A 27,493-nucleotide genomic window follows, 5' to 3' on the forward strand; every position below is an offset into this window, starting at 1 on the left:
TAGATGCTTGTTTGAGGTACATCTCCCTCACTTCAGTCACAATATAAATGACATCCCAGGAAGAATCAAGTGCCCTCCCTTTACCCCAAAGCAGACACTCAGGAACTCACAAATATGGGGGAGCTTGAGGCTCTGGTTTTCAAATACGGACAGTTAGTCCATGAGGTTAATAAATATTTCTCACTATTATGGTGATGTAGTGCATCCTAGTCGTTTTAGAAATTAGATTATTATCTGGTTCACCTTAAATCTGACCCTGTCATCTGGGTCACCTTAAACCTGTCATTTCAAGTTCTCAGAGCAGAGCTTTAAACCACACATTGCTTGTTCTGCTGACTCACAATTGTATACATGAATAAATGAATGAATGACACAGTAAAGAAAATATTATAACCAAGAGGTAAAGATGGCTCCACTGAGAAAACTGAAGGTGGGTAATACATTGGAATCAAAGGGACACACTGTTATAGAATAAATACAGTGTGTTTTCCCAGTCCACATATAGTATGGTAATGGTACGTTGTCAAAAACTCCTCAGGATCATGAGGAAGCTACATGGATTGGTACAGGCTTTATGTGCGAAGAGTTTTGGTCTTTGTCAGGCAGGGTCCAGAGACGGATCTGTGGAATCTGATGCTTATACAATTTGGAAGGTTTTCTTTTAAAACAATACAAAATCAATCATGAAAGCAAATATTTATTTAGAATGATAATATGTAACAAGCATTAAAATGACAACTACAACAAGCAAAAATTCTGAGCAAATTATATATATATGTATGTGTATACACACACACACACACATAAATCTACAGAAACAGCACTTATGTAGCTGCACAGTGTGAAGTATGATGAAGTGAACATCCAAGGCAAAAGAAAAATCAAAACGTTGAACTTTTGAAAATTTTACATAAACATGTAGCCACGTGAACACATAACAAAAGCCCGAGAGTGATAGTTGTCTCACTCTTAAGAGTAAAAATGCAGACAGGTGCATGTTAAGCATTTATCATTTATTTTTATGTCAAGTTTTTAAAATAAAGTAGCTCTCCTAACATTTATTCTCACTAAAGTCTTGTTTCAAGTTAGAATAAACAATTTTTTTGCTTCAGACTTTAAGTTTTAATTGTGTATTTTTAAACACATTTGGATAACTGTCATATCTGGCCAGATGGAGGCTTTTTCTGTGGCCCATTTCCAAATTCACAGATTCTGGTCCATCCATACTTTCTAGTAGCCTGGAATGACTTACCAGTTGGCACTTGTATTATTGGAACTAACTGGAACTATTTTACAAATAAGCCAGATGATAAAGATTGCTTGGTTTGAAACAAATAACTATGTATTTGGAGATACAAGACTCAAAACAAAGTGCTTGCATTTTCTACAGTTTATATCAAACAAGATGGACTCTTAAACAGTCAGCCTGAACTCATATCTAGAGTAGCCAGACCTTGAATACAATAACTCTAGCTGCCTTCCATATGTGGTCAGACGGCTATATTAAGATACAGTCACTCTTAGTTATGAAGACAGCCAAAAGTCTGTCTGTTCTAAGAAACCATTCAGCTATTGAATAATAGACACTCCCATAAGTGGAATTTCAGGGGAGCATAGAATGAACAATCCTGTTCAATGCTGCCAAAATTATTTTCTGCATGCTGAGATGTTATTCGCATACATATAGATTGCATGCAGGCAATCCATTTACTTTATTTTTGAATTCCAGGGTTTTTTTTTTGCAAAAGCAACTGCAGTTAGCTATAATATATAGCAAAGCATCTCTATCTTTGGTTCTATGTCTCAGAAATATTTTTTCCAAAAATAAATAGGCATGGCAGGAAAAATAATTCAACTATCTTAAGAGAAAACCCAATATTTTATAAAAATTAAGCAAAAAAATATAATTGACATTTTTTAGACTTTTTTCTAATTATCTTGCTTAATATCTAATACCAGTGCAATTTTAATATTAAAATGATTGTGCACACTCTATTTAACTATACAGCATAGACACAAAAATGTCAAAAAACAAAATAGTACTTTCCCTTAAGACTCATTTAGGAACTATGCATTCTACAGATGTACGGGAAAGCAGAACTGCTGAAATATGTTAATAAAATTGACTTTGAAGAAGCATAAGCAAAGGAAATGAAGACGTAGTAATACAGATGTTAGAGATTGCAAAAAAAAGTGAACATATTACCTGAAGTCTCACATTTCTGGAAAATACGTATTAAGACAGAAACGTTCAGCGATTTTTCAAAACTAGTATCTACGAAAGCTCCCTGTTATGGTTCGGACTTTCAGGAGATTCAATGAGCTTCACTTGTTAATGGTTTCCGTCTCTTTTCCGATATGATTTTTGCATCAAATAATTCTCTTTCTCTGTATCCTAGAGATGGTCCTTTTAGATACTTTGCTTCAGCTGCCTCGTAATCTAATCCATCAACAGCAGAAATTGAACAAATGATTGCTTCTGGCAGAAGCACTTCTAGGATAAATTTAATTTTATCGTCTCTTATCAGAGCCAGCATTCTTTCGTCTATTTGTTTGTAGATTTCTTGTAAATATTTCACCACCTCATCCAACTGATCTTCATCCTCAAAGTAGGTTTCAATACAGGGCGTGAACCTATTTGCATTCAAAAATGCTTTCAGCCACCTGGAGCCTTTTGTGCCTTTTAAAATTGCTAGAAGATGGTTCTCTGTTCCCCTGGCATTCACAATGAAGTCCACTAGGTTCTTGTTGGCTCGGTCCCGAGCAGCCTTCATTCGGTCAGGGAGAATTTTCTGGAAGGACATTTTCTTGGTCTGGGAAGTCACAACCATTGATTCCATAGAATCTTCATTATGTAGCTTTGGAAATAAGTTCCTGAAGGTATCCTGTTTGAGTACTTTCCTAATTGGATAACTAATGTCAGCAGCATAATACTCAAGGAAAGAGCCTGAAAAAGAACCACAACCTATTCTAACTCTGTAGTCACAAATGAGCGAGATGCACCAGTCAATACTTTCGCTGTAATCCTCCCTGGCTTTATCCACTAGTGCTTGTTTCTCTTTACAATCAAATTTCTTTAATCTTCTAAAAGGCACTCTAATGCCTCTCTTTTCAGGATTCATGTTTGCCTCAACAAAAAGCACACTTGCTTTTTTCTCTTTTCGCCTGATGCTTTTTACCACTGCTGGCCAAAATGGATATTTCTGATATTTAAACCAGACTATCATTCCCGTTTCAAATGAACGTGGCTCATAATGAAAAACAAAGCGTGGAAGCTCTTCATCTTCCTCACTGTCATCAAATACAGAAGCATCAATAGGATTTAGATGCACTGACTTGTCAGAAGCTTGAGGTTCTTCCCCAAGTTCCTCAAAATCCAATCTCTGAAGATTTCTTTCATTATCCACAAGAAGGACTGAATAATCCAGGACACGATTAGAGGCACTAAGTGAAACCTGACATTCCAGTGAACAAGGTCCGGGGGATGCCACAGCACCTGTCTCTGATTCCACAATAGGTTGATTCTGGCTGGTATCTGAGCATGGATTCGAGGGACCCTCTCCAGGATCTTCAATATTCTCTGAGACGGTAGGGCATTCAGAGGAAGTAGCTATAGTCTCTGGGCAGATTACTTGTGTCTCCCCTTTCAATTCTTTGGGCACAGTGAAGATATCTGATGGCAAAGTTGGAGTGAACTTTTCGTCTTTAACACATGCACACTCCTCTTTGATTGTGGAATGCAAAGACGTAACTGTTGAGATGTCAATCTTTTTCTTGTTCTCCTTTTCATCATCATCTTCTGAAAGTGAGGGGAAAGTTTGGTACCAGCTGGAGTTCTGTGATGACTTTGTTTCCATTTCACTCGGAATAGTATCAATGGTGGCATGTGCATGTGATTTATCCTCTTGCAGGAAATCATCATTGTCTGAAGATACTAACAGAGAGGTTGGATTTTCACTTTCCTCAAGACGCTTCAGTAAGTCTCCTTCATGCTTCCGATATTTTTTACGAGGGGGTGAATTGGAAAGCTTTTCTTGTACATTTTCAGACAGTGTAGTGGTCTCTTCTTCATCTGAACTGCTTGCTTCACTCAAATTTGTTCTCTCATTCAGAACATCCAGTGCCACTTTTAGTGACCTTTCATAGGTCGTTTCCTCTCTAGGTGGAGCACCAACCTCTGACTGTGCTGCTAGTGAGGAGGCAATGGCTTCAATTTGAGATTTATTTAGGATCTTTGTTTCTGTGCTTTCCACTTGAATTTTTTCATCTAGGGAGAGTATTTGAACTTCTAGGGAAAACGTCTTTTTTCTCTTACTGTTTGATGAAGTCTCAGATCTGGACAAAACTTTTGCTGGCCATAATTGGTCTTTCCAATTGCACAGGACATACTCGGCATCCATTATGATTTAGATTTGTATGCCAAGAAGTTATTATCAGAGATTGAGGTATCTGGCTATTCTTGTCACTGCGAAGGCAGTTCCTACCAAAAACAATACTCTTACCAAAGTCTCTTTTAGTCTTAGAACTAAAAAACGTTTACACCTTGTGTGGCCTGTTCTCCTCCAGCTCAATTTCCCAAGGATGCTTGAACACGTTGTTTGAATGGGACAATATGGAAGATACTGAAATAGGGAAAAGGAAAAGAAGAAAAGTATCAGCAAACAAAATTATTCTGCCAAAGTAGAAGGTGAGCGATTGCAAATAGAGAAGAGATAAAAGAAAGAACAATGCTCAGGGGGGCATCAGATGGAGGATAAAAATGTAGCATAATGTAAGGTGGGGGATAAGAATTGGACAGGTGGTTTTATAATACCTCAGATTCAAGAACTTGCCCTTATTATTGCACATGATTATTAAGAAGTGAATTTGTATACATGCCAGCAGAGGTGAGAGAGGTTGCAGTGGTGTGTTAAGGACTCTATTCATGTTATTAGATACTTTGGGACTTTTGTGCCCCTAATGTTATAGCTAGGGCAGTGGGACTCTAAACTTAGCATGTATCAGAATCATCTGGAGGACTTGATAAAGCTAGATTTCTGGGCCCTATCCTGAGAGTTTTATTCAGAAGGTCTAGATAAGACCCAACATTTTGTCTTTCCACTAAGTTCTCAAGTCATTCTGATGCTACCTGCCCAAGAAGAACTCCTTGAGAAGCACTGTGCTAGCTGAACACACAGCTTTATCATTTTTAAGCTATAAATGCTTCCCTGTTCACCCAAAGGTAGACAAAGATAATAGGGTATCTATCTCCTGGACCCAGACAACAACACAATGACCTTATTAAAAGTATGAGCTTAGAAGGCAGAGATTCAGAATGGCTGCTATGTTCAATTACTGGATAAGATAGTTATTAAGGATTTCTTGAGAATCAGATGGCTAGCTAGGCACTCAGGTAGAAATCCAAATAACCTTTTGCAGGGTTTCTTCATAGTGGTTTAACACGACATTTTTTTTTTGAAGAAGAAGATTAGCCCTGAGCTAACATCTGCTACCAACCCTCCTCTTTTTTGCTGAGAAAGACTGGCCCTGAGCTAACACTCGTGCCCATCTTCCTCTACTTTATATGTGGGGCACCTGCCACAGCATGGCTTGACAAGCGGTGCATAGGTCTGCACCTGGGATCTGAACTAGCGGACCCTGGGCTGCCGAAGCAGAATGTGCGAGCTCATCCGCTGTGCCACCGTGCTGGGCCCTAAAACATGAGATTTTTCACCCCAAACTACAAGCTATGACTTTTCATTACAAAACATTATGGCTATAGAACAAGGAGCAAAATAAATTATGCCTCCATTTTTCAACTTACTGTGATTTTAATATCAAAAGTGGCTTTAAATTTAAAATGCTATGGCTGCAGAGCAGGAAGGAAAATAAATTATACTCTAATTTTTAATGTAAAATGCTTCGTGAAATGAGAAAAGCCTTACCCAATGTCACGTGGATCATGGAGGGTCTGGTCCTGTGATCCGGTTGTCTTGATTCTCACTCCAAAAGGAGACAGGCTGTCCAAAAGGGAATCAAATCAATTAAGTGGAAAAGGCAGAAGAAACTTCCCTACAAAAACTTGAGCAGGTGCGCAGTTCTGAAACACAGGAATGAAATGAAATCTCATCTGTGATGTAGATGCCATGTTTATTTTCCTTCTTGTTCTTATTATTTTAAATTATCTCTCTGTGATACAGTTATGTTATTTGGTTCATGCTGAAATCATCTCTCTCAGGAAAAGCGTGAGGTGAAGACAAGAGTGAAGGGGAGTAACAATTGCCTTGTATCTACCATAAGCCAGATTGTAGATTTTGTTTGAACTTCACATCAGTCACCATGTAGATTTTTACTTCTTTACACATATAATTTTTCAACAGAATTTTAATCACGCTTTACATGCTGTCTCATTGTCCACTAATACAAAATGTGTTTCATTGCTTTGTTTGCTACTTCATAAAAATAATTGCCTGGAGAAAACTCAGGAAACCTGGCAAGCTCCATCTTGTGACCAGAACCAGAACTGCAGCCTCCCCAGGAGGTATAAGCAGGGCCTCAAGCACTACGAGATCCTTCCTACAAGAAGGGTGGGAACTACATTTAGCCAGCCAGGAGCCTTCCAAGGCTTTTAGAATTTTCTATCCTAAACTCAAAGGTTTTCTTGTGTAGGATAATAACGGGATCATAATATCTTCAACCACAATGTTTCTGGTTATAAAAACATCCAGAAGCTTATTAAAAGTTGAAAAGATGTAGAAAGATATATGCAAAACAAAGTACAAGTCTATACAAGTAATCACTATGAATATTTTCTTTCCAGATTTTTTACATGTATAGATGAATGCATATCATTTCAAATCAACATCAGATCTCAATTAAGAGTATAGTTGGAACATCACTCCACATAATTTTTTTCCAAATGACCTTTTATGAATTGCTTTAAATGAGGTGTTTTCCACATTGGCAACATTTTATCTCAATATTTTCCCTGATGATGTAAAACAAGTAAATGTATAAGCATATATTAATAATATTTTAAATAGAGAGCAGTAAAGCTAGCCTTTTCTCCAACTACGTAAATATCAATTCCAGATTTGGTTGCATGTACTGTAGTAACATCCTCATGTTTCACAAACATACATATTTACTTTTAAGTGAGATCATATAAGTGCTATGCTATAATTTGCTTTTTTCACTTTATATTATTTCTCAGACATTTCAAACCACCTTAAGCAGAGGTTCATGTTTCTATTCTCCACATACATAGTATGGCTACATCATGCCATCATAAAATATTTTAAAAACCGCTTATAGAAATAAACCAAATCCTCTCTCTGTCTCATTCTTAAACTTAAAAGATATAGAAAAATGGTTCTTGCTGACCACAGTCATACCTGTGGTCTGAAAGAATGAGCTGCAAGGAGGACACAGGCAGGGCTGTAGCCAACATAGCAACCAGGCTACAAGCTTGATGAGGTCCAGGAAAATTTTCACTATCGGCAAAAGACAAGGAGGGTATGTTTGTATGTTTGTGTGTGTCTACGAATGTTCATGTGTTTGAAACAAAATGGTAATGTTGTTTCAGCTTCATTTTTCTTTCATGATTATAAAAATAACCATGAGGAAATTTACTCGAAAGATGCTGAAACAGGCTAAAAAATAATATTAAAATAGTAAACTGACCACCTAGAAATGCTGACTAATGGGGGGTTATTTGCTCTCAGATTTTTTCTAATCACACATATATACATGCATATATATGTCCAAGTGTCTTCACTTAACTACCTAGTTGTGCCCCTTTGCACGCTCATGTACAGGTGATACATACATACTCTGTCAACTCATAGAAGCATTTTCCCCCATGCTGTCAAATATTTTTATCTGTCATTTTTCTAGGTAAATTAATAAATGCTTAAAAATTTAAACAGTAACAGAATGTTCAGCAACATAAACATGGAACGCCAAGTCGATAAATTAGCATGAATGGCCACACTGCACTAAAGTCTTAATATAGAGGCTGTAACCTGATCACCCCTTCTCCCACTGTGGACTTTTAAAGCATTGGGGGATACAAAAATTCCAAAGGATTAATTTTTTCAAATGCCATCAATTCTCTCAAAACCACACATCCTCCCCACCACTCCAAGACCACGGTCCCTATTTTTCTCATCTTTACTCTAGGGCCCGGAGAAGTCTCTAGAAAATAACCAGCTTTAAGACAGCCATTACCTTGAAGCTTCTTGTCAGCTGCAGCCTGGTGAAATGCAGCTCCTCCCCCAAGACCGGCCAGGCACAGCTCACTTGCAAGCTTCTCAGAGAATGCTCCACCCCCTCTCTGTGATGGGAAAGACAGAAGGCCCCTTCCTGAATCAGAGGAGGGAGAAATGCCCTAGTTAAACCACTGAAGTGTGAAGGGTAGAAACGTTCCTTTTGAAAGAACTTTAAAGTGAAATAGCAACAAGTGTCTGTTTAAGTTCTCTTCAAATTCTTAGGGTGTGCGATTTCTTGATAAAAAGAGATAGCAAATCACTTTATTAAAAAATAAAAATCTAGTTTAAATTATTCCTTATGTATTTTTTCCTTGCCTTCTCTGGCACCTGACCTCTGCAGGTAAATTTAAAACTCAGCTGGTCAAGCTCCATTAAAATAGCTCATTAAGGACCTTGATTTGGATTGCACTAAAACTGTACATTATTTTAGGGAAAATGGCTTCTTTATAATATCTTTTTCTGTTTCTAGTAGATGGTATGTCTCTCTTTTTATTCAGTTCTTCTTTTAAACATTTCAGGAAAGTAAACGTGGATATTTCTGACTAGAGGCTGAAAAATCACTGGTTTGGCAGGAAAGTATGCATTTTGCATACTCTCATCAATAACTGGCAATTCTTTCTTCTTCTGTTTTGCTAGTATTTTTCACTCAGGCACAATTCCATGTGAGGAAAATTAAGTTTTAAAAATTTACATGTCTTTATTTGTATGTCTGAAATATATTTTGCAAATTTTGTTCATTAAAATTCTCCTGTGTTAAATTTAAATTCAGATTTTTGATTTAACTTAGAAAGTCAATTTTAAATACCATTAGTGATAATTTTTTTTTAAAGATTGGCACCTGAGCTAACAACTGTTGCCAATCTTCTTTTTCTCCCCAAAGCCTCCCATTATGTAGTTGTATATTCTAGTTGTAGGTCCTTCTGGTTGTGCTATGTGGGACGCCACTTCAGCATGGCCTGATGAGCGGTGCCATGTCTGCACCCAGGATCCAAATCTATGAAACCCTGGGCTGCCGAAGCAGAGTGCGTGAACTTAACCACTCGGCCACGGGGTCGGCCCCATTAGTGATAATTTTGAGAATGAAGATATTTGAGGATGAAGTGCCTTATCTGGCCTCTGTATCATATAATATGTAATATATATTTTAAAAATCCACCTTTATATAAGCATTCGTATTGGAACAATAAATACCAATAAATGAATGAAGATTATCTCTAGGCTGGTGTATTATTGAGGGCTGTAATAATTAGAGTATGTGATGTTGTGTACTATAAACAACCCCTAAGTCTCAGAGGCTCACCCACAAAAGTTTATTTTGCTGATGTCAAAGATCAATGTAGGTTATCAAGCGGCCAGAAAGGGGATGGGTTCTCTGTTCCAAGTAGTCATTAAGGGACTCAAACTTCATCCTGTGTCTCTACCATCTTCTTTGGTCTTGAAATCCTCCACCGCATTTTTGCACCTGGCTAGCAATCTTATGAAGAGGGAGGTTAGAGAATCCTGTGGAAGGTTTTAGGGGCCAAGTGTGGCAAACGTCACTGCCAGTCACAGTCAACTAGCTAAAGCTGCCACAGAGGCTGAGGAAGGCAGTCTCCCTGTAATCCAGGAAGAAATTGAAACAGAGTTTGATGAACACGTAGCACTCTCTTCGCCACAGAAGTTTTCCCTTTAGATCTTTTATAGACTTCTGTTATTTGTTTAATGCTTTTTTTTTTTTTTTTTTTACAACTGTGTATCATATTTATAATGCCTGGGACAGAAATGTCTAGTTGCTCTCCCCTTATCCACTCTTTGCATTCTTTCTCATTAGCAGAACCCCAGTTGCATTCAGAGTGGCAGTATAAACTCTTAAAAGACTACTTTTCCCAGACTCCCTTACTGTGAGCTGTGGCCATGTGATGGAATTTCTTTTCAAAGAATATAAGCAGAAATAGTTGTGAATATTCTAGAGAAGGTACCTCTAAAGGAGGTAAACAGACAGCTTGGGCTTTTTTTCGCTTTCCCTCTTTCTCTTGTTTCCTCCCTAGAATTTGATCATGATGGAATTCAGACAGCCATTCTGGACCAAGAAAAGCCTTAGAAAATGGATGCAACTCACTAGGGACTGAAGATCCCGAAGCCCTGAATAATGTGACCACCTCATTCAATCACTTTAACTTAGTGAAACAATAAACGTCTGCCTTACTTATATCACTGTGTTTGCTAGTCTCTTTCTAGTAGTAGAACAAAATAGTTGATCTTACAATCACCAACAGAAATAATATCATTCTTAGAATTAATCTTTTCAAAGCTTTCAAAGTATTACTAGGTAAGTTAAAGAGGATTATCAGGCCAGTGAAAATATGGCTTTATTTAAATGAAGATTTATTCAGTTACCTATTTTATAATGTAATATTTCTTATTCTTCTCATTTTACATGTTTGGAAAAAAAACAAATGCACATAAAGTATGGTAATTACGTTAAAACTATACTTTCTTGTATTTATTTTGTCTATTTTCTATATTGCACCTAAATCAGGAAATGCTACATCGCCTCACCATTTTCCAAGCAATATGCAAAGGAAAATATTAATTCCTTGGATAATCTATATTTCACTGTTTTGTAGAAGGAGAGGGAGAATGATAACCAATAATAATAAACGTTACTACTACTATTATTGTAGTGAAGATAGATAATAATTATACATATAATAGTATCTAATACCTATAAAAGTTTCCTATATGCCAAGCACTGTTCTGAGCACTTGACATATTATCTCACTTAATAATCAGATGGTTATTTCGTGGAAGAGAGTCTTACAACTTACTCATTCCGTATAACAACAGTAATATTATTAATAATAATGACAAAGATGATAGAAGCCAAAAGTGTTTCTTAGCATGTTCCAGGCACTCTGACAAGTGCTCTTATATACCATCTCCCTTGATTCTTACAAAATTTTGTTAGGTCGATATTATGAGCATTCCCATTTTGTAGATGAGGCATTAGAGAGGTTAATACAAGGATATCTAGGAAGCATTTGGCACATGGGATTTGAATCCAAGTACTTTGACTCCAGAGGCCTCACTCTAATCACTAAGATGCACTGTACCTACCACATTGTAAATGGAAAATGCTCTAGAAACATGTGCTGGATGAATGGGTGAATTAATAAATGCATTTGAAATGTGTGGGGAGTCACTGGAAAGAGAATTCTGTACCTGGTTCTGCATCTAATTAAACATAAATTAGTCTTATATAACATAATGTAATTATGGCAGTGAGTGACATACCATCACTTTTTCCAAATTCTATTGATTAGAAACAAGTCACAGGTTCTGCCCACACTTAAGGGGAGGAAATAATACAAGGGAGCGGGTCACCTAGGCTGTCTGTCACAATATTGTATTATTCCTTTTATATGACATTTTCAGAAAGAAAAAAGTATGGTTATGGTGACATGATCAATGACTGCCATGGGTTATAGGTAGGGGGAGGGTGTGACTATATAAGGATAGTACAGGAAGTTGTGGGGGTGATGGAACTCTTTTGTATTCTGACTGGTAGTGATTATATAAATCTACACATATATAAAATCCAAAGAAGTGTATATAAAAAGTCACATATTATATATGATAATTTAAAGTATAATTTTAATAGATAATTAAAAAATAAAAATTTAAATGAAAAATTTAATAACCATTATATAAAAATCAATTCTTTACAAGTATGCTTCAGAAACCATCTGCTTCTTCCTAAAGCATATTTAATAACAAAGGAAAAAAAATAACACCCATACATTATTAGAAAGCACCAATTTCATTCCACTTAGGATATAAAAAGCCACAAGAAAATGCCACCCATAACTTTATAATGATAAAAATTTAGATAATCTACAAAACCATAACATCCCTTGAGCCCATCAGAGAACTGAGGTCAACCGAATTCCAAAGGATGACCAGCCCCTTTAAAGAGAGACCATAGGTACTGTTTTATCTTTGGCAAAGCATGGAGAAAGAGGTGGCTGTCATGCAATCAGGTAAAAAGAAATCAGCTGAAATTTTAATGAATTCTTAAATTCTTAATGGGCTAGTATGTCAGTACTTTGGATTATCTGGCATTTCAGACACTTATATGTTCACTGCCAAGTTCTCTTTCACAGTCCTTAACCAGAAGCATACAAACATGACTGGGGACAAAGCAGGAAACCAAAAAGAACCCATGTCAAGTGGTTCAGGCATGCAGGAAGCAATCAGTTGTTGCTGACGGAGAGACCTGCAGCCCCACACAGTTATCCAAACCCTTCTACTGTGGGAAGCCAAAGCCTTACGCCACTAGGGGAGATGTAGCAAGGCCTCTGCTACTGGACCCAGGTAAAAATCCATTGCTTCTGGGAGAGGCATAGAAGCAAAACCTATCTGCCTAGGGAGGAGGAGATAGGAAACTCTCCCATCCTCTGGACAAAGGCAGAGATCCAATTGCTGCTGGGGGAGAAGTAGAAGCAAAAACCATCTGCCTCTGAAGAGGAACAGAAAACCCTCTGGCCCAAGATCCTACATGAATAAAAAGCTACTGATGCGGAAGGGGCAAGAATGTATCTCTCACTAAAAACCAACCCCAGATACAAATCTGAGGTCAACTGTCATGTTGAGAGGAAAGAATGCTGAGAAAGTGCAACCCTCAAGGTCCAGTTGCTAAGGGCCTCCCTAATGTTGAGGCTGGACAGGACAACAGAAAGCATTCCCTGCCTCACTATGAGTCTAGCACCTAATAACAATAGGAGACTACTGCTGCAAAATAGGCAAGAGGATGAAGAGAGTGTCCCTATCCAACCCCGCTCTAGTGGAACAGTTGTGAAGAGACTGCTGAAAATTTAGGGTGGAAAAAGATGACTGAAAAAAATCCTCTGGCACTCCAGGCTCCACTCGAAGCAAAATAGTGTACATCATGAAAACCAGATGACAACGAAGTGAGAAAAAGAAGACACAATCTTCAACATATTTTATGATACCAGCATTAACCTGATATCAAATCTAGGAAAAAAACAAGTAAAGAAAACTACAGATCAATGTGTCTCATAAACAAAGACACAGATTCAACGATATAGATATAGAAATGGAATTCTCCCTGGGAAGGCAAGCATGGTTATACATTTGCAAATCAATCAATGTAATTCACCACACCAACAGACTAAAGAGGAAAAAAAAGATGATCTCAATTGATGCAGAAAAAGCATCAGACATAACTTCACAAACATTTGAGATAAAAATGTTCAGCACACTAGGAATTAAATGGCTCTTCCTAAACCTGATCAAGGGCATCTACCAAAAACCTAAAGTTAAAATAATACTTAATGGTAAAACACAATGTTTTTCCTCTAAAATCAGGAACAAGGTAAGGATATCTGCTCTTATCACTTCTACTCAACATTATACTGGAGACCCTCGGCAATACAATAATGCCTGAAAAATAAATTAAAGGAATACAGATTAAAAAGGAAGACATAAAACTGTCTTTATTTGCAGACAACATGATGATCAATGTAAAAAACTGCAATGAATTTACCAAGAAAAAAACTACTAGACCTCATAAGTAAGTTCATCAATATCACCAGATACAAGGTTAATATAAAATAATTTATTTCTATAAAATAAAATTTGGAAGTTGAAATTTTAAAAAGTATCATTTATAATATCATCAAAAAAACAGGAAATACTAAGGTAAAACAAATCTAACAAAACTAACAAAAATGTGCATGATTTGTATGCTGAAGACTTCAAAACACTGATAAGAAAAATTAAAGAAGATCTAAATAAATGGAAAAATATAGCATGTTCATTGACTTAAAGACTATTTTTAGGATGTAACTTCTCCCCAAACATATCTATAGAATCACTGTACTCTGAATCAAAATCCCACCACGCTTTTTGTAGAAATTGAGAATACCTATAAAATGTATATGAAAAAGCAAAGGAACTAGAATAGCCAGACCAATTTCGAGAAGGAAATACAAAGTTGGAAGTCTCATGTTACCTGACTGCAAGACTACAGTAATCAGGACAGTGTATTATTGGCATAAGATAGGCATATAGATAAATAGAATACAAATAGACGAGCAAATATGGTCAATAGATTTTTGACAATGGTATTTAAATGAAGAAATGATAGTCTTTTCAACAAATAGTGCTGGGGGGGGAATTGAACATCATATGCAAAAATGTTCATCTTGACCCCCTTAGCTAAAAACAATACAAAAATTAAAATAAATTACTGACCTAAATGTAAAAGTAAATACTGTAAAACTTCTAGAAGAAAACAAGGTAGAAAATCTTTGAGACCTTCTTTCAGGCAATGATTTATTAGAACACAAAAAACATGGGCCATAGGGGGCTGGCTCGGTGGCATAGTGGTTAAGTTTGCACACACTGCTTCAGCAGCCCGGGGCTTGTGAGTTCAGATCCCGGGCGTGGACCTACACGCTACTCATCAAGCCATATTGTGGTGGCACCGCACATACAAAATAGAGGAAGACTGGCAACAGATGGTAGCTCAGGACCAATCTTCCTCACACACACACACACACACACACACACACACACACACAAAACATGGACCATAAAAAATTTGATAAATTGGACTTGAAAACTTCTGCTCTTCGAAAAATGAAACGAAAATCCACAAAGTGGGAAAACATATTTGTGAAACACATATCTGATAAAGAGCTTTTATCTCAAATATATAAAGAATTCTTACAATTCAATAAGATTAACAACCCAATAAAAAAATGAACAAACAATTTAAAGAGACCCTCATCAAAGGAGATATACGAATGTCAAATGAACAGATTAAAAGATGCTCAACACTATTAGTAATTAAGGATATGCAAGTAAAACTACAATGAGATACCATTGACACTTTTATAAGAATGGCTAATATGAAATAGAGAAAAAAACCTGACAGTATCTACTGTTGGCAATGATGCAGAGCTAATAGAAGTCATATACTGGTGGTGGAAACATAAAATATCACAGCTACTTTAGAAAGTAGTTTGGCAGTTTCTAATACATAACAGACATACACTTACCGTGTAATCCAGAAATTGCACTTCCGGGTATTTACCTAAGAGAAATGAAAACTTATGTACAAAGACCTGTTCTGGAATGCTTATAACAACTTTAATCATAACCACCAAAAACTATACATCTGGTGAGTGGATACACAAATTGTAGAATAATAGAATACCTCTAAGCTATAATAAGGAATAAACTACTGATACATGTGACAACATGGGTAAGTATCAGAAACATTATGCTAGCAAAAGAAGCCAGAGGCAAAAGGCTGTATATCTTATGATTCCATATATATGACATTCTGGAAAATGAAACACTATAGGCACAAAGTTAGATCAGTGGTTGTCAGGAATCGGGGTAGAGAAGAGTATTGACTATGATGGGGCAGGAGGAGTTATGGAAATATCCTCTAGCTTGACCTTATCGGTCATTACTTAAGTGCATATGTTTGTCAAAACTCATCTAACTATACACCTAAAAGAGTGAATTTAACTCCATGTAAATTACACCTCAATAAACTTGAGTCTTAAAAAGGCATCCAAAATCAAAATATGACCTATATAAGAAGTTTGTATTTTAGTGTGAGAATAATGGTACATATAGGAATTCTGATTTGTTCTTTAGATGTATGGTTTCCAAAAAAGGTTGTGGATACCACAAGATATGTGTAAAAATATCATCCGGAGTGTACAAACAATATATTAGAAATTCAATTTGTTTTAACCTCTTGTATTAATTGTTACCAACTTCTATTTCTGAATTTACTTTAAAATGTTGGGGGGGCACCTAAGACACCCGACTTTTGATTCGGTAATACAACTCTTTCTATAAATTCATATCTTCATTAAATATCTATTTCATTGAAAGTTAGTTAATGCAGGACAAATGTCAAAAATCCCAGGGGACTTCAGCACCCTATAGGTTGTGAAATTTGTCCTCATTGGTAGAGCCTTTAACTACATGGAAGTTCTTACATGCCACTCAACCATGTGAGAAGAAAGAAAGGAAGGAGTAGAAGCCAAAGTGCTATAATCTGGAGCTAGAGAGCTGGTCAAGGATGTGTTCCCAGTGAGAGAGCAGAAGCTAAATAACATACAAGAGATAGAGTGGTTATAGAATAAGCAAATATCGATATTTTTAGTGTATACAGTCCATATAAAAGAGTATAAAGGGTTCAGTTAGAACTCTCCCAAAAACCACGAGGCGGCCATGACCATTGGTAAAGCAAGGAATCTTAGATACTTAATGGATATTCAAAATATTCAATGACCCTGAAAGCAGAAGCACAAACAAATACCTGAAACTGTCTGTAAACAAAGATAAAATCTTATTACTAATGTTCACTGTCTGAATGTCAGTCTATCTAAAGATGAAGAACAGCAAAAGAAAGCTTACTAAGGGTGAACATTCCAGGTAAGAATAAGGCAAGCCAGATAGCGTATCACTGCCAGGGCCAAAGGGATACCATAATCCCTGGTTTAATGTACACGAACATGACAGAGAGGCAAAAAAGAAAAAAATACCAACCAGTGACCCAGATGTCACAAGAAGATAAACCTGTCGTATTTGGAGTTTTTGTGTTCTCCAGGTAATGCTAAAACCTGCACAGTGCCAATGGATGAAGCTGCTAGGAAATCGATTCAGGATGATGGAATGGGAAACATTAAAAGAAATAAAAGAAAGGTTGATAAGGACCTCATAACATCATCATCACAGCACACAGCAAACAAAGTTTCACTACACGCTGAGCATTGAAGTAGAGAAACTAAACTGTAGTGTTCTCCCTGGGATTAATAAGCAAATAGAGACTTCTACGGATCTTCCTTGGTGAATTTAAAGAAAAAAAGAATCCCTTTCTCAGCCCCCTCCACCACCATTCTCTGAGATACTCATAGGAAAAGATCCAGGCTGAACCAAAATTATTCCTGTCACCACTGAATAAAGGTACTTATCAATTCTTCAGTGAGGAGATGTGAGAGACTGTCAAAAGATCCAAGGTCTAAACTTCAGAGTTTCTCAGACAAGCATTATGATAAGGTTGTTATGTGTTAGAAGTTCTCAAATAGATATGCAGACATGGGTTTGGGACCAAGTTCTAACTTTACTGAGGGATAACTGGTACTACCAGATATCAAAATATATTACAAGGTTAAAATAATTTTTAAGAGTTCAGTGACAGTCTAAGTGTGCAGCAAGGAGTAGATATGAACATAAGAAGGAAGGGGAAAAAAGAACAGAAGTTCAAAGTGAACAATTAAAGATCTGAATGTGCATGTGATTGATCAGTACATCTGGACATAGATGAGAAATCAACCAGTGAACTCTGAATCATCTAGAACAATCCTTAGGTAATTCGTCTGTGTTTTCTTGGTTAACCACCAAAACAGTGATTTTAAAGGTCTCTAATGTCTTAGGGCTACTAAATAGTTTTCTCCTTCTGTGCTTATACATATCCTCCTGAAAACTAGCAAGGAAGCTTGGATAAATAATTCTTAATTGGCGATACTAGAGGATACTCACTTAAAGCAAAGGCAAAGAGAAAAGAGAATAAGCAAAGGGATTTCTTATGTCAAAGAAGAAAGGTGGTCAATGAAAATGGAGAAGACATACAAAAAGATGAATAAAGACGGGGCACCAAAGAAACATACTGTAGTTGGGGAAAATATTTAAAAATTCAAGAAAAGAGAAGTCGTTCTATAATGTCCCAGTATGTAGGCCTTATAGCTATCAGATATAAGGAATGAGTGTGTGTGGTAGGAGACTGGGGGGTTGCTGGGAGTACATCAGGGACACCATTCCTGTTATTGGATATTTTGATACTTTGAAGTCTCTCAACATTTATTCTAGGGTAATCTTTTAACTTTTTAAAGCTGCCAGTGCTGTCCTATCTACCCAAGGCAGCCAGACACAGATACTGGGGTTTGTGTGGCCTCGACTCAGACAACAAAACAATGACCTCATTAAGAAGATAAGCTTAGAAGTCAGATATTTGGAATGGCTGTCATGGCTACCTACTGAATAGGATAGTCTTCAATGATTTCTTGAGTCAAGCAGTTGGCTGGGACCTGCAGGTCTTCCATAATTAGACATCATTATACCCATTTGTATAATTTCTTTATAGGAATTTAACACATTTAATTCTTTTCTAACACTAGAATCTGTGGGTTTTAATTTAAAATATTATGGCTAATGAGTCAGAATCAAAGTGAGTTCTACTCCATATTCTCAACTTAACCATGTTTTAACATGAAATGGAAGAGCCTTACCCAATGGCACGTGGCTTGTGGAGGGTCTGGCCCTGTATTCCAGTTGTCTTGATTCTCACTCCAACTGCTTGTCCCGCAGAGCTTTCTCCCTGCTCAGCACTTCTGTGATGGCCCTGCCTTTCTGGGGCTCAAGTGGCATCACATGCAGATTCTCAAGGTCATGTGCATCTCTGACATTAATTTAGGCTGTTCAAAGAAGATAGGGAATCAAATCAATTAAATGGAAAAGATAAGAAATTTCCCTACCAAAACGTTAGCAGGCATGTCATTCTGAAACATAGGGACTAGATGAAATCTCATCTGTGATGCAGAGGTCATATTTATTTTTATTTTTGTTCTTATTATTTGAAATGTTCTCTGTGACATAGCTGTTATTTGGTTCATGCTGAAATCATCTCTCTCTGGGCAAGTGTGAGGTGGGGACAGGGGAGCAGGGAAATAACAATTGCCTTGTGTCATCTATAGGCCAAATTCTATGCAACTACTTTTTTTAATGCTTTCTGTTTGAGTTCTCCTGTGGGGCTTTTTCTTCTAGACACGTACAATGTTTTTCAATGGAACTGCAATCACACTCTACATGCTGTCTCACAGTCTGCTAATACAAAATATGTTTCATTGCTTCCTCACTTCATAAAAATAGTTGCCTGGAGACAATCTGGAAAATCTGGCAAGCGCCATCTTGCGACCAGTACCAGAACTGCACCCTGTTACTACCAGATCCTTATGGGAGAAGGGTGGGAACAACACCGTGCCAAGCCAGCAGTTTTCTCAGGCTTTTGGAATATATCATGCTCAAATTTAGAGTTTTCTTATGCATTACACAAAAAACTAAACGTTAATGTCTTTATTTCCAACAGACTGATAAAAAAATTGCATGCTTACTGAAAATTGAAAAGATAACATTTATAAAAAGAAAGCATAATTCTGGAAAAATAATATTATTGTTCCCTGAATATCTTTCCATATGTTTCTTTACATATATACATGAATGATATAATTTCAGACTAGCTTTTTTCCAGGCTCAAGTGCATAGTTTGAAAGTTTTTTCATATCAATAAGTATTTTCAATGTGATTTTTTATGAATCACTTCAAATGTAATTTCCCCCCAATCTGTAACATTTTATTGCAAACTTTTTTCTGATATTGTTAAAAAAATGACTAAATATGTAATAAGAATTATTTTTAAGCAGAGATCGTAAAGACTTTCTTGTCTCTCCAACCACACAAATAATGCCATTAGTAGGTAGCCTTATATTTTTTCTCATTTTGTTACACATATTGTATTAACGTAGTCCTTTATCTTTAAATGACATAATATGGTGCTAGTCATTCTGCAATTTGCATTTTTCACTTAATACTACTTCTCAGATATCTTTTCAAATAGATACATGTTAATACTTCCATTTGTCAGCTATATAACATTCAATTGTATGGATGTACCATGCCACATAATATTTTTAAAAGTGCTAATAGAAATAAACGAAATCCTCTCCCTGTCTCACTCTTAAAAGATATAGAAAAATGGTTCTTCCTGACCACAGTCGTACCTGTGGTCTGAAAGAATGAGCTGCAAGGAGGACACAGGCAGGGCTGTAGCCAACACAGCAACCAGGCTACAAGCTTGAGGAGGTCCAGGAAAATTTCCACTATCAGCAAAAGACAAGGCGGGTATGTTTGCATGTCTGTGTGTGTCTGCCAATGTTTACGAGTCTGAAACCAAATGGTTACACTGTTTCAGCTTGAGTTTACTCTTGTAATTATAAAAAATGATCATGGAATAAAGCAACTCTAAAAATGCTGAAACCAGTTAAAAATATATTTTGAAATCTCCAGTAATCTGAACACTCCAGAGATGCTGACTGTTAACATGGGAATCTAGTTCCTTCCTTAAGGAAAATGCATTTATGTTTTACAAATGTTATGACTCAACAGCATACCTGAATCTCATCCATGTTCGTGTACATTTATATTTGTGTTTTTATATGTCAATCACTTTTTATGTTTACATTTTTCTATCAATTATTTTTTGTGCACAACAATAAGTGTTTAAGTCAAAATATAATAAAATCTGTAACAAAGATAGAAACACCGAATGCCATGTAAAAAATTTACATGAACGGCATGCCTCACTGAAGTCTTAATTTAGAAGCTGTAATCTGATCGCCCAATCCCACACTCTGGACTTCAAAAATATCGGGAGAAACTAAATTTTCAGGGGATTTATTCTGTCACAATAACAGCAATTTTCCCAAAACCATATTCCATTCCCACCTCTCCCAGGTAGCAATCTCTCTTTTTTTTCACCGTAACACGAACGCCTGAAGAAATTTCCAGAAAATAACTAGCTTTAAGACAGCCATTACCTTGAAGCTTCTTGTCAGCTGCAGCCTCATGAAATGCAGCCCCTCCCCCAAGACTGGGCAGGCACAGCTCACATCCAAGCTTCTCAGAGAATGCTCCGCCCTCTCCCTGTGATGGGGAAAGCAGGGGGCCTTTCCCTCAATTAGAGGGAGGAGAATAGCCAAGTTAACTCTAATTCACTTAAAGGGGAAAAACGTCCATTTTTAAAAGACTTGAAAGAGAAATGGCAACATGTGTCTCTTTAATTTCCATTCAAACCACAGGGGTAGGTGATTATCTAAAAAGCAGCAGCAAATCGCTTTATCATATAATTAAGATTCAGTTAAAAATATCTCTTACATATTTTTCTTGTTTCTTCTGGCACATTATTTCTACAAAAGATTTTAAGACCCAGTTGGTAAATGTGCATTAACAAGACCCGCTAGATCCTTGTTTGTGATTGCAGCATATTAATACTGTATTTTGTGGAGAATTAAATCTCTAAAATTTTAATTCTTCTGGCCCTGGGACATGATATGTGTCTCTATTTACCCAGGTTGTCTCATTCACCCTTCAGAACGTTTCATAGTTTTTTCAAATAAAGTCATTTTTAAACATAAAACATCAACTGAAATCCTTAAAGAAAAAAGATACGCGTCTGGATATACTGAAATTGAAAAAAAAAAGACTATGATAAAAACACAATAAACCAAAGTTGAAAACGGAAGAACGAACCTGACAAAAATGTTTTCAACTAAAAAACATCTCTAAAGTAACTCTTACAAATTAATAAGAGATAAACAGCAAAGTGAAAACAAATGAGCAAAGGACATAAACAGGCAATTCACAATGTTCAGCTTGAATAATTCTTCCCCGCTCCCGATATTTACTTCCCTGTGAGCAAGCTTATGTAGTGCAACTACAGGTATCTCTGTCCTTTTTGTACAGTTGCAAGCCTCTAGGCTGTTAGATTTGGTGTTATAAGGCCGATTTGACTCTCACAATAATCAATGCCCTGCAACTTACATTCCCTTTGTACAAAAGCTGACATTTTGGCTTCCATTTGCAACTTCAATCGTTTGATATCAATTTGTTCAATTTGTTCAGTAGAGAAAGGAAAGTGTTATTCACTGGGGCTCCTCAAAATCCAAATGTTCAAAATAAAAATTAAAACTGACCAATACATAAAAGATACTCAGCTTACCTAAAAATCAGAGATGCAAACATAAACAGAAATGAAATTTAATTTTTCTACCTAATTTGACTTACAAAGAAGTCATCTTTAGGAGCTGCCGTACTTATCTATGAACTCTCCACCTTTTACGTGCACCCACATTCCCAACAAATGAAAACATATTTTTCTGCACTATGCTTTTGCACTGACCACATCTGCACGATAGCTTCACTCGGCCATAGAGCAGTTATGACATGTCTCCTTTATGTTGCAGGGCCTGGCAGTACGTTCCCTTTCAGATACAGCTATTCCTGGACAGGGGCTGAAACTCATTTGTTATACAGAGAAACGTCTATTTCATTTCATCCTCATTTACAATTGGCAACTCCTGTTCTTGTGCATTTATTATTTGCAATTGCTAATTCAATATGGGAAAATCATTTTTCTATCCTCTTTTATTGAGCTTTTTTGTTCACAAAATATCCAAGAAGTTCAAATTTAAATTTAGATTTTTGTTGCTTTTCACTTCGAGGTGTGGTTTCCCAGGAAGTGCCAAAGCTTACACACTGCAAATGGATCATCCTCAGGATTAGTTCTCTTAAGACAATGTTATGCTAGGTTTAAAAACAAAAATTATAAAACGTATGTAAAGTTGATGAGGTGCTCACAACTTCATCCATTACCACAGTGAATGAGTAAACATGACTCCTGTCTTTTGCCACCTCTGACTATTCAGGATAGAGAAACAGAGCTGTGGTATGACACTGCTCTTCCCATAATCAACAAACGAAGAGAAAGGAAATGGTCTGCTTGGGGACTCTAAAGAAAGACGAAGCCATCCAGAGACACATAACAGAAGGATCAGGCTGGGTCAAAATTATTCCCATAACCAATCTGAATAAAGAACATCAAAGGTTCTTTGGTCAGGAGATAGGGATTTCTGTTTGCATAACCCAATGTCTAGCCTTTAAGAATTTGTCACGGATGCATTACGACAGAGTTATGTTTTTGAAGTGTTCAAAAAGGCAGGGAGATAGTCGTGAGTTTGAGACCTTTATTAGCTCAGTGGAGAGTAAACTTTCAAATCCTTGACAATTATGCTAAGTTGTCATCTCCCCATACTAGAAAATATAGTTAAGAAAGATGCATGAGTCATGTACGACATGAGTCACATGAGTCATTCTGCTATTAACCTACGTTGTCTAAATATTAAACCGTATTCACTAGTACAATAATAAAAAAGAGTTTAGTATTTGCCTAAGTGTGCAGTAGTAGATAGATGAGACAGGAAAGATGGAAAAGGGGTGGGGGAGTCCTAATTAAATGAGAGAGAAACTGAATTTGCATATGCTCAATTAGTGCATCTGGATATAGACAAGAAATCATCCACAGATACACAATATGCTGGAAAAATCCTTAGGTCACTGGTCTGGTTTTAGCTGCCTAGTTTTCTAGAAAAGCAGTGTTTTTGAAGAACCCTTAACTCTCCTGTGTCATGGCTAGTAAATGGTTCTTGCCTGTTGTTGCCTCTTCTTAACTTCTGAAACTTCACAAAATAGCTTGAATAAAGTGTTTTCAGGGGTGACAACCGGATTAGATTAAAACATGGCAAAAAAGAAAGGGGATCAGATAAGAAGTTTACTTTGCTAAGCAGAAAGAACGTGGTCAATGAGAATGGAGACAAGATACAAATCAGAAGAATAAGTCATGAGTATCAGACGGAGGAGTTCAGAGACATGGAACACATTTTAGGGGAGGTGAACAAAAACAAAAAAGTATCATGATAACACAAACCCAATATCCTATCTTTACCATTTCTATTGTACTATAGGAAGGGAATGTGTGTGGGAGGACTTTGATGGTGTCGGGGACATAATTTGTCTTCCTGGATAATTTGGGTCTTGTGGATTCCCCTAGGTTATCATGAAGGAATGCTGGGCTTTAAGGTTTTCTAAGTTGCTAGTGCTTCCCTGCCTGTCCAAAGCAACTCAAAATCTCATGGACACTGATAGTGGGATTCAGCACCAATAACCTCATTAAGAGCACCACTTTAGGAGTCAGAGATTTGTGATGGTTGTTGGCAAAGATTTAAATGTGCTAAACCACTACAAAATATTATGCAGGGAGTATACAGATATCTATGTAAGAAAGGTCGTAAGACCTTAAGAAGGTCTTAAGAAATCTTTGTAACTATGTTATCTAGTATGTGGTGATGACAACCTAGCAAAGCTATCAAGGACTGGAGAGTCAGCCATTGGCTGGAACCTCAGGTAGACACCTGAACGAATAGCCTCTTGCGCGATTTCTTCAGAATGGTTTAATACGTGAGGTCCCCACCACCACTAAACAGAAGCTATGACTTTTAATTAAAAAACCTTATGACTGCAGAACAAGCAGCAAAATGAATTGTACATCAAATTCTCAATCTAACATGATTTTAATAGGAAGTGTGGCTTTTAATTTAAAATGCTATGGCTCCACAGAAGGAAGCAAAATGAATTATCCCCCAAGTTCTCAACATGTTTTTAACATGCAATGGGAAGAGCCTTACCCAGTGTCACGTGGATCGTGGAAGGTCCGGCCCTGTGTCTGGTTGTTTTGATTCTCACTCCAACTGCTTGTCCAGCAGAGCTTTCTTCCTGTTCGACGCTTCTATGGTCACACTGCCTTTCTGGGGCTCAACTGGCATCACATGCAGATTTTCAAGGTCATGCGCATCTCTGATATTAACGTAGGCTGTCCGAAAAGGGATAGGGAATCACAACAATTAAATGGAAAAGGCGTAAAGAAACTTCCCCACTAAAACATTTGCAGGCATGTCATTCTGAAACACAGGGAAGAAATGAAATCTCATCTGTGATGTAGATGCCACAGTTTATTTTTTTGTTATTATTCTAAATGCTTTCTGTGATACTGTTATGTTATTTAGTTCGTGCTAAAATCGTCCCTCTTGTTAAAAGTATGATTTGGGGACAGGAAAGAAGGGAGATAACAATTTCCTTGTGTTTTCTATAGGCCAAATCTGTGTAGCTTCTTTCTCTACTGTTTTCTGTTTGAATTCTCACATCAGTCCTGGTGTGAGTTTTTTTCCTGTTATACACATGCAATTTTTCAACAGAACTGCAATCACACTCTACATGCTGTCTTGTAATCTCCTGACACAAAATACATTTCTCTGCTTTGTCCACTTCATAAAAATGGTTGCCTGGAGAAAATTTAGGACACCTGGCAAGCGCCACCTTGTGACTAGAACCAGAACTGCAGACACCCAGCTCCTTAGGGGGAAGGGTGGGAACTACAGCCATCCAGACAGTAAGTAGCCTTCTCAGGCTTCTAGACTTTTTCATTCTCAATTTAAGCGTTGTGTGGTTGTTAGGTAAATATAGGATCATAGCTCCTCATTTTAATTTTTTTTGTTATTACAATATCTCTCATGCATATTGTGTATCTTTCTTTATCTTTTGATTTTTCCAAGAAGAAAGCAAATCCCCACAATAATGGTCAAATATAATGGTTTGCTCTATATGTTTCTAGGTTTTTCCTACAGATATTTATAAACGTGCATATTTTATGAAATGAGACCTTTATCCTTCCCAAGAATATATCTGAACATCTTTCTACATAAATAAATGTTTTCTACATCACCTTTTTGTGAATTACTTTTATAAGATTTTTCACTATTTCTAAGTTTTATCTCATTTTCTCATAATGAAAATTACTGAAGCCTACTCTTTTCCAAGTAAGATTTAAAAAATGGAGAAATGTGATATATAGAAGGTTGAAATGTTTTGTCTTTCCAACTACACTTATAGCACCAATTAATAAAGTAGCATGTATATTTCCAGATTTTCCTTGCATATATTTTACTAATATGATACAGGCCATTCTTCAATTTGCTTATTTTTAGAATGTTCCTTGGGCATCTTTTCTTATCATTGCATTTAGCTCACTGTATTAGCTTATTCTTTTTATAGCTGCATAGTATTCAACATTATGGATACCTTATCCTATGTGACTATTCCATAGTATATTTTAAACAATTTTTGAATTCTTTCTCAAGGGTACATAAAAGTACAAATAAATATCCTCTGCTTGAACCAAAGTCCAGATGATAGCCTAAATATTTGCCTTGCCAGAAAAGCACAAGCAACCAGATAACCAGCCTTCTCAGATCCACAGAAAAATTCACTTTCAGCTAAAGACAATTTACTGTGCTTGGTATCTATTTAAATGTCTATAACAAAATAGATTGTTCCTTTCAGCTCCAATATGTCTTTTCAAGAAAATCAAAAGGTACATAAAATCTAAAGGAAAAAATTCTCGCCATCAGTTCTCCAATCCCTGAGTTTTTCCCTGCTTACAATTGAGTCTAATCCCTTTGATTTTTTTCCTTCATCATATATATATTAGAATATACTATTTGAAATTATATTTATTCACCCACATATTTGAACATCTTTACATGTTTATATATGTTTACACATTTTGGGGAAAGCAGTTTTTTCCTCATGTTTTAAAATTCTCATCTCAGTTTTTTTATGCTGATATAGGTACTACATGTTAAGTGAAATGTGGAAGAAAGAAGTGGAAAATTTCCTCTTTCTTTCTTAGACATTCTATATTACTAGATATATTGTTTGTTGTGATTTACTATATTAATATATGCCTATTATTTTTTAGTTTAAGATCTTTCATATATTTTTCATATTACAAATGGGAATATATCATTCTTTTGATAGATAGGTAGAGAAGTAGACAAAGATTGTGCTTTGCACATCCATAAAAAAGCGATTCTTTTAAGACACTGAGTGTCCCTTGACAAATAACCAAACTTCTAATTCTCAGAAGTACTTAAATCTGCAGTTATAGATTACTTCACGTTATTACTATACAAACTCCTCCAAAACAGTTAGATTTGTTAGAAATACAATCAACACAACCAAAGTCATATACAAATCCAATATCCCCAGCTAACTTCATTTTTCATTTGGAATTATCACAATTTTTTTCAAAGAAAGAAACATTAATTTCTCCAGTTTTGTTTCATCATTTATTTTTGATACCACTGCTTTTTGATCGAAACATGAAATAGCCTGTTCAAAAGTTTTTAGCTCTTGTAACCTCATGAAGTATTTTTTCCGCAGGTGTAATCTGATCACCACCTCCCCCACTTTTAAAATGTGGACTTTTAAAATCTATGGAGGAATACAAAATCCAGATATTAATTCCCTCACAGAAACGATTCTCACAAAACGACACTCCTCTCCCACTGCTCCAAAGCGGCAGTCTCTGGTTTTCTCACCTTTACTTCAAAGTCTCCAGAAACCTCCGAAAATAACTAGCTTTTACGACAGCCATTACCTCCAAGCTGCTTCTCTTCAGCGGAAGCCTCCGAAGTGTGTGTGTATTGCGG

General features: G+C 36.5%; 1 protein-coding gene across 8 annotated transcripts; it reads right to left on the reverse strand.

Annotated features, from left to right (window-relative positions):
* Positions 1–731: 731 nt before the first annotated feature.
* PWWP3B (PWWP domain containing 3B) lies at positions 732–27,493 on the reverse strand. Of its 8 annotated transcripts, none has more exons than XM_046672623.1 (7): positions 27,383–27,493; positions 24,632–24,816; positions 20,930–21,035; positions 18,566–18,751; positions 8,209–8,343; positions 5,925–5,999; positions 732–4,622 (listed from the first exon to the last, which is right to left on the reverse strand). In XM_046672623.1, exon 7 carries the CDS (start codon positions 4,398–4,400, stop codon positions 2,316–2,318), a length of 2,085 nt encoding a protein of 694 aa, XP_046528579.1. In that variant the 5' UTR covers positions 4,401–4,622; positions 5,925–5,999; positions 8,209–8,343; positions 18,566–18,751; positions 20,930–21,035; positions 24,632–24,816; positions 27,383–27,493; the 3' UTR covers positions 732–2,315. The 8 variants fall into 8 exon arrangements, with proteins under 8 accessions (XP_046528579.1, XP_046528577.1, XP_046528576.1 ...); XM_046672621.1 differs by having other exon boundaries at positions 20,930–21,058; XM_046672620.1 differs by having other exon boundaries at positions 20,930–21,064.

The sequence above is a fragment of the Equus quagga genome, chromosome 10 (genome assembly GCF_021613505.1).
Source record: "Equus quagga isolate Etosha38 chromosome 10, UCLA_HA_Equagga_1.0, whole genome shotgun sequence".
Classification (NCBI taxonomy): Eukaryota; Metazoa; Chordata; class Mammalia; order Perissodactyla; family Equidae; genus Equus; species Equus quagga.